The sequence below is a fragment of the Microtus ochrogaster genome, unplaced genomic scaffold (assembly GCF_000317375.1).
Source record: "Microtus ochrogaster isolate Prairie Vole_2 unplaced genomic scaffold, MicOch1.0 UNK286, whole genome shotgun sequence".
Classification (NCBI taxonomy): Eukaryota; Metazoa; Chordata; class Mammalia; order Rodentia; family Cricetidae; genus Microtus; species Microtus ochrogaster.
In genome coordinates, this window is record NW_004949384.1 from 15,750 (window position 1) to 23,889 (window position 8,140).

Below are 8,140 nucleotides of genomic sequence, written 5' to 3' on the forward strand. Positions count from 1 at the left end.
TGCTCAACAGTACTCTCTATGCATGAACACAGGAGAAGCTGTCCCACAATCCTCCTGAGCCAGTGTAGGGTGTGCACGCTGGTCAAGGAGAGCCCTATATAAGCTGCCCTGGAACACAATACAATTGGTTTTCTTGTTTCAAGGGTGACCCGTGTTTGTGTCTGTGTGTGCATGCGCGTGTGTGCGTGTTTCAATCTCTAGCCCCTTGCATAACTCGTGAACCATCCCATTGTAGACAGGCAGAACTGTACAATAGGGCTAGGTATTTGACACAGGCACCCCAGAAAGCAAGAGTGTATTAGAACCCTCAAACTCCCAACTCAGTCATCATATGAATTAGAATCTGGTGTGCACCAGCTAGGAGCTTTTATTCTTCATTATCTCACATGACAGGGTTCACTGACTACTGAAGAGTGGATGGGACCTGTTTGCTGCAGGGGAACATAGGACTCAGTCCCACTTCCTAAACAAAAGGGAGGGGATGCTTTAACTGAATTGCAGGAACACCCGCTAACCTCCAGAACACACTTATGAAGGACTGTCCTGTCTTCTGGAAGCCCATGCTCATGTAAAGGGCCTGAGCACCTTTGGGCAAGATGCTGGTCTCAAGGATGACATCACTGTAGCCCTGGTCCCGTGCAAACTGGAGGATAGTTCTGATCAATGCTTTTGCTATCCCCTGTCCTCGATGCTGTGAGGACACAGACAGGTGAAAGAGCTCCAGCTGCTTCCTCCCTAATGGGGGATCCTTGACTGGTAGAGCACCCACGATGCCCACCACCTCTCCCCCAGACTCAGCTACCCAGAAACAGGAACCACGTGCATTCATGTAGGACTTAGTGATGTCAGCCATGTCTGTGTGCAAACACTTGGCCACATACTTCTTCCACGGCTGTCTTGCAAGAAGCTTCATGAGAAGGAGCACAAAGAAGATGCTCATAGCAGCTAGCAGCCAGGAGCCAGACACCAGGACCATGGCAAGTGGCACCCCAAGTAAGAGAAGGAAGGTCCTTGGCAGAGTCAGCATGTGGCGGAAGGTGGCAGGGATGTGCTCTTCCATTCCTCTTATGAACAAATCCAGGACACTTTTCTGGTCGCTGTCCTGGTACTGGCGGATGTGATAAGGAGCCATAGGAGATTTCTGGGTCTCAAATCTAGGCATCCAGGAGAGACAGGTATACCTGCCTGGCACTTTGCCTGAGGCCTGAAGAGAAGAGAAACCATGTAAGTCCCCTGACCTTCTGCCTCCCAACATCCTAAGACCCATATAGGCCCTCTTCAAGGGTGTATCTTTCTGCTGTCACCAGACAGGAAGCAGACACAAACACTGGGAGAAGGTCTGTCCATCAATACCTGACTCCATCCTTCTCACCCTACAGAAGACTTCTGCAGCTCCGGGTACATAAACAAGCCCAGTGCTGCAGATGGAGCCCATGCACCCAGTAGGTCACTGTCTGCAGATGGAGCCCATGCACCCATTAGGTCACTGTCTGCGGACTGTGCATTACAGGCATGTGTTCCCAGGTGTTTTCCTGCAGATCTCCTTCCCAAGGATTGTAAAACTTTAGATTACAGAGCTGGCAGAAATCAACAAACAAAACCACCCTTTGCTGCAAACCCTTATCCTTGAGCCCTCAGGCAGTTCTAGGACTCCAGTCCCACGCTGAGACCCTCCCCACAGTGCTGCCAGTCTTACCTGCTACTGCACAACCAAGAGTGTCTGGAAGGGCATCAGCCTCTGGTCGCATGCAGCACAGGTAGCCTGGGTCTGCCCAACAACTGGTGAGCAGACCTGAGTTGGCACCTCACCGGTTGGATACTTGGTATTTGTTAATCATAAAGCCCAGGGTCACAGAGCTGGAAAGTGAATGTGAGTCCACCCCCATTCACCTTGTGATTCTGGGTTAATAATTTGTAGAGCACAGTGGAATGTGGATGCTCAACAGTTTTCACCCCCATGGAAGGCCTGTCACATGCACTGTTCCCTCAGGACTGTAGCCATCTCTGCCCTCTTTCAAGGCCAGCCTGGTCCTGACATAACTGCTCAGAGCAGCCTGGTGTTGGGACACACACACACTGGGCTCTCATGTCCTGCCACAGCAACAGGTCCTATAGCTGGACTTTTCTCTGTCCATGCTTTACCTAGTCTTGGTAAAATAAACCCTAGGGGACCCCAAACTGCCCTTCTGCCCCTGCTCCTCACCACCAGCCTCAGGCAGTGCTAGTGTCCTTTTCAGCCCCAGCTATGGTGCCATCCAGATGGCGGGCACTAGACAGGGCACAGCTGCCTGAGTTCGGGGCTGCACAGAGCTTGAACATCATGCTTCCCACATGCATGAGCCAAGGTGTTGCTTCCCTACAAAATGTGAGAGCAACATTTGTCTCTACAGAGTGTCCCTGTGGAAGGTGTTCTCTACCTCTGCCTCCAACCCTGACCTGAAGGCCAGTGAGAGCTCTACTGGCCCCATTTTCTTCAGGACCACTTTAGCCTGACAAGAAAGATCTAAGCAAGGTGGAGCTAAGGCTATGACAGGATCTTACTTTGAGGAAGTTTTCTTGGCAGCAGAATGGGACACTCTCAGAATGTGACAAGGTCCAGTGGAGAAGAAGCTTGGATGTCAGCACAGTAAGGCTTCTCATAAGGATGAGCAGAGCAGAGACAACACCTCAGAAAAGGTTCATCTCCTGAGCAGGGAGGGGAGAGAGGCAGGGAAGCTACTGAGACAGCCCTTGGGAAGAGGGCCCTTAAAGGCACACATGTCTAACACCAGCAGAGACCTGGCTATACAGGACCCAGAACACAGGCAAGTAGTGCACATATCCCATTCCAGATGCACGTGAGGCCATGAGGATGCATTTTAGCTGGAAAAACATGGGTCCTAGGTGTGCAGGTGGTATGCTGCAGAAGCCCCTGGCCAACAAGATGTCTTGAAAATTCATTCTGGGCTCCCAAGAGGAACCCTGTCCAATAGCTGAGAGTTAGGCAGAATGAGAAGCACTATGTTCCCTAATTGCTTAAACGTCTTGTTCGCCCAAGAGACTATGGACCTAGTTGGTTTAGTGTTTGCAAGGGAGCCTCGTTCAGTATAGACTGAGGAGACACCAGCACTGTGAGAGGAAGACTCGTGTGCCCTGTCCATTAGGACACAGGCCAGACAGGGACATCTGTACCACTTGAGGGCATTCAGTGCAGAAATGACCAGGGTCAGCACCAGTCAGCTAGGGATAAGCAGGGCAGCTTCACAGCCTGCAGCAGAGCATCTGGGTTCACTCTTGGCTCTGGGTTTGACTCAGCAGAAAACCCTGGCTTCCCTCCCCAGCACTGCCTTCCCTCCCCAGAAAACAGCTGTGATGCTGACAGCACTGGAAAGAGCAAGGACAGGTTATATCATCTGAGCACAGAACACACGAAACACAGCTAACCGTGGAGTTTTTTTTATATATTTAGCAAAACTGAGAGAACTTATTAAGCAGAAAAAAAAAAGGAAAGAAAGAAAGTTCTTGGTCATTGTTGTTATAATTATTTGGGTTTCTGGAAGGTTTCATCGTGTAGCCTAGACTGTCCTGGAACACAAAGACTCTTGCTCTTCCCTCACAAGCACTGGGATTAGAGGCATCCAGCACTAAGTAGTGTCTATTTAAAACCATGGACAATATATATATATATATATATATATATATATATATATATATATATATATATATATATTAAAAAGAACAAATACTACAAAGTTAAATTTCATTTCTGATTTGCTGGAATTGTCTAAGGTTTTTAACAAAAGGGGGGATGGGTTCTTGAGACACATTCAATTGTTAGTGTTGCTAATGTCATATAAGAGGGTACAGAGAGCTATGGCCAAGAAGCTGTCAGTTACAGAGGTGTGCTCTGGCAGCACAGCTGTCTTGTGCACTGAGATTATCGCTGTCCTCTTAAAGTATTCTGTGCTCTTCATTCTGGTCATTGCACAGTGAGCAAACACAATCTAAGATTTCCAAAAGGGAGGAAAAATGTGTCTCCCCCGCCCCCCCCAATTGGTTTTGTGTTTTTAACAATGGGGAGAAGAACCCTTGGCAGGCCTGAAGACAGTTTGCTCTTAGTGTAACTCATTTACAAAATCTTACAAGAGTTAGACACAGCACCCATTTTCACCATGAAACTCATATTGAAGTTTATCAATATCAGATATTTTAAACATAGTCCATTTACAACGTAATGTGGACTTATCAAAATTTGTTTATCTCCAAAGTGAGTCTGTTTTTAAAGCTGGTTTGGCTAGATCTATCTTGCTACCTATTTCTTGCTAATTTAGTTCCAAAATCCCTAACCAAATTGAGCCATTCATAACAAAACACCCAAGAAAACCCAAAACACAGAAGGTGGTCTAAGGCCTCTAACACCACGTCCAATGTCCATATACTTGACTACCTAGAAGTCTAATTCTGACTCCCCCCCCCCCCATCAATAGCACCCCAGGAGCGTCCTCCCAGAGCCCTGTCCACCAGTAATGCAATTCTAACCTATCCCAATGGTCACAGGATCCTTCATAAGGAAGTTAGGGTTGAAAGAAAGCCCTAACTCTACAGCATGGGGTCCTGTACATGCATCTGAACCCTGCCTGACTCCTCTCCGGCCCAAAGTCCTGTACTCAGCTTCTAGAGGCCATTCTTCCCCAAGCGGAAAAGGGAGGCCTGTCCTTGGTCCTTACTGCCTCAGTCCCTCTCACAAAGGTGACTTCTCTGGGCACAGGCCGGGCTGCTCTCCAAAGCGCCTCCCTCCCAGCACTGGGCCTCGCGGCGACTGTGAAGTTCGCACACTCCTCCTCCCGCCATCAGCCTCGGGCAGCGCCTGTAGGGGGCGGCTCGGCGCGCGCAACCGAGCGACCCTCTGGCCTAAGCTGCCAAGCTGCGCTCCGGAAGCTACGTTGCTCTCCACGCCGGGAAAGGTAGGGCTCTGGTAAACACAGCGGCCGGGAGACGCAAGCAGAGCCCACAAACCTGTGACCGCGAGGAACGAGGCGACGTTCGCGCTGGCGGAACTCACTATCAGTCTAGTCCGTACAGGAAAACCTCCCCTCGGAAACTAAGATCGCCACTTCCGGAAGAGCCCAGTCTCCTCCAAAATAAAGCGGATGATGATTCTGAGTGTGCTTCTGCAGACTCCTCTCCCGTGTGAGGGCAGCTTGTGGATGCGAAGGGGAGCAGTCTTGTAGGAACCTACCTGTAGAAGCGTCCAAGCCTTGGGTGGAGGCTGGAAATTGATGTCAAGTTTTGAATCTACTAAAGGTTTATGTTGTGGCTTTTGAGAGATGTCACCATTTCCTGTGATAAGAGGAGTATTAACCTAATGAAGCAAGCACACCTTTCCACTACTAGAGACCCCACTATGGGGACTCTGCCTTGTGCTGCTCCGGAAGCCACGGGGAGCAAGCCTGGACCCCACAGACCTCAGCGGTTTACTTCCAAGACTTAGTTAACATAAAATACGGTCCCTTTATCTAGAGTAGTTTAGGAAGGTACTGTGTAATCCCTGAGCCTTCCAGCTAGACTTGTTTTCCATTTCCCTTGTTTGGAGTTTATCTTTATAGTTTTCTTTGCATGGAAGGTGTATAGTGATGTGTGCAATGAAGACAAGTGGAAGCGGAGGAATGCTAGGCTGCTGCCGTTACTCTTCTATTTAGGATAATGAAGAAAGGACATCAAAAGCACAGCTTGAATCAGTGACTGGAGAAGGTCGAAAAGGAAATCCTGCGTGTATCTGGACAACAGTTTAAGAATTCCAGCACTCAGGAGGCATGAGCAGGCCTCTGTGAGATTGAGGCCATCCTGGTCTACAGAGCATGTTCAACCAGAAATCCAAAAAAATAATTCATTTAAACAAAACCTTAAATGGTGATAAAGACTTGAATAGTCCCATAGAATTAACAGCATAAACAGAAAAGAAATTGACAATTGCTGAGGAAAAATTACAGGAGGCACATGTGGATAGTGTGAATCCAAATCTTAATTGTACTCTAGTCATATTGCCTTCCAGAATTTCTCCTACAGAAATTTTAATGCAGAGGGATGATATCATCTTAGAATGGATCTTTTTTACCACATAAACCAAGTAAAAAATTAAAAACTTATGTAGAAAAAGTCTTTGAATTAATTATAAAAGGTAAATTGAGACTTCATCAATTAGCAGGTATGGATCCAGCAAGATTATAGTGTCTTTCACTACTGATGAAATAAAAAAGTTATGGAAGACAATGAATCATGGCAAAGAGCTTGTGTCAATTTTGGGGAGAAATTAATAGCAATTATCCCAAAAGCAATAGACTTAACCTTATAAAGAGAACTTCTTTGATTCTTCCCTGAATTGTACATGATGCTCCAATAACTAGAGCCCACATCTTTTATACTGATACAAACAAATCAGAGAAGGCAGGATACAAATCAGAAGAATTAAGTAAGGTAGAACAAAGCCCTTATACTTCTGCCCAGAAGGCAGAATTATATGCTATTCTCATGGTGCTAAGGGGCTTTAAAGAACCTCTTAATATAGTTACTGATCCACAATATGCAGAGTTATCTTGCATATTGAAACCACTAAATTTATACCATATGAAACAGAATTGACTTCATTATTTATCCAGGTGCAAGACATAATCAGGACTAGGCTTTGTCCTGTATACTTAACACACATCCAATCTCATACAGGTCTGCTGGTGTAGGAGGATCTTCTGTTTGTGTGTTGCGTTCATTGGTTGAATAAAGAGACTGCCTTGGCCTTTTGAGAGAATAGCCCTTAGGTGGGCAGAGTAGACAGAACAGAATGCTGGAAAGAAGGCAATGTGGCAGATGCCATGCTTCTCCTGCCCAAGATGGACGCTGGTTAGACTCATGCCGGTAAGCCACAGTCAAGTGGCGATACACATTAATGGAGATGGGTTAAATTAATGTGTGAGAGTTAGCCAATAAGGGGTTGGAGATGATGGGCCAGGCAGTGCTTTGATCAATACAATTTCCACATGGTTATTTTGGGGCGGGTGGGACGGATGCATTCCCCCTCTTACAACAGTCTGCCAGGTTCTCTAGCACAACGTAATGCACAAATTGATCAATTATTGATTGGAAGTATGTTGCAGGCCTCTGAATTTCATTAAAAAAATCATGTCAATAGCAAAGGTTTAAGGAAAGAGTTTTCTTTTACATGGCAACAAGCTAAGGATATTATAAGAAGATGCCCTACTTGCTCTTTCTATAACCAAACACTACTACTTGCAGGGACTTAGCCAAAGGGCACGCAAATGAATATTTAAAGCTGGCTTTGGAATTGGACACTGGCTCTGACCCTCTCTAAATCCAAACACATTGTTAAAATAAAAATTCAGAGTTCCTGTCTCATGTCAGGAGCCATGATATGGGACAGAAAGAAAAAACATTTAGAAAAAAAATTTTACTTTTCTTCATATCTACTTTTGTCTCTATCATACCTTTCATTGAATATATATATATATGTATATGTATATATAAATAATGTTTAAGTTTTCCACAATGAACAGTGAATTTTCCTGCAGTAATCTTTGAAGTTTCCAGAAAGAAGATGGGGTCCCACAACAACTCCACCTGGTTGATATGATGTCATGATACTGATAGTGCTACTACAAGACCTGTTTTGGGTACAAGCTGCTCAAGATGGTTCCAACTTGGTTAGCTGATTTGGTGCACTTTTTTACAATGTTCTGGCCAGACCTCCAGCAAATACTCAGAGACTATTTGCAATTATCCCAGGCAGTAATCTTGGAACTTAACCATCATTTTACTTTCACAGGATCCTTTAGAAAGAACATCACCCTCATGACAGCTGGAAGTAATCTAGAAGATGATGTTCCCTGTCCCAATAAAGTTTGTCCTCAGGGTTAGGGACATCATTTAGGAGTTGATTATAATCGATATAGGGTTGGGGGTACAGGCTCAGGGATCTCTTTGAAAAAAAAGAAAAAGAGGACTGGCACCACGGCGGCAATGAAGGCCGCAGGTGGCGGGGACCAGCGGGGACCTGCACGGCAGCGGCAGACGCAGGCCACAGGTGGCGGGGACTGGTGAGAATGGTGGCGGAACCAGCGCGCAACACTGAGAGCAGATCGCCCCACTACAA

At 46.3% G+C, this 8,140-nt stretch overlaps 1 protein-coding gene across 3 annotated transcripts; it reads right to left on the minus strand.

The window, feature by feature from the left end:
• Positions 1–340: 340 nt before the first annotated feature.
• Positions 341–5,355, minus strand: LOC101982292 (probable N-acetyltransferase CML1). Of its 3 annotated transcripts, XM_005372206.3 has the most exons (3): positions 4,996–5,355; positions 2,542–2,685; positions 341–1,204 (listed from the first exon to the last, which is right to left on the minus strand). In XM_005372206.3, the coding sequence occupies exons 2-3, from the start codon at positions 2,638–2,640 to the stop codon at positions 464–466; spliced, it is 840 nt and encodes a 279-aa protein (XP_005372263.1). In that variant the 5' UTR covers positions 2,641–2,685; positions 4,996–5,355; the 3' UTR covers positions 341–463. The 3 variants fall into 3 exon arrangements, with proteins under 3 accessions (XP_005372263.1, XP_005372264.1, XP_005372265.1); XM_005372207.3 differs by lacking the exon at positions 2,542–2,685 and having other exon boundaries at positions 4,996–5,354; XM_005372208.3 differs by lacking the exons at positions 2,542–2,685; positions 4,996–5,355 and adding an exon at positions 1,697–2,511.
• Between the last annotated feature and the right edge of the window lie 2,785 nt (positions 5,356–8,140).

What these genes read in the sequence shown, in the direction of transcription:
- LOC101982292 (XM_005372206.3), bottom strand. Translation starts at nt 2,640, where the DNA reads ATGAGAAGCCTTACTGTGCTGACATCCAAGCTTCTTCTCCACTGGACC. An exon ending in GCCAAGAAAACTTCCTCAAA is followed by an intron (nt 1,205 to 2,541) that starts GTAAGATCCTGT and finishes TCTTCTCTTCAG; the next exon opens with GCCTCAGGCAAAGTGCCAGG.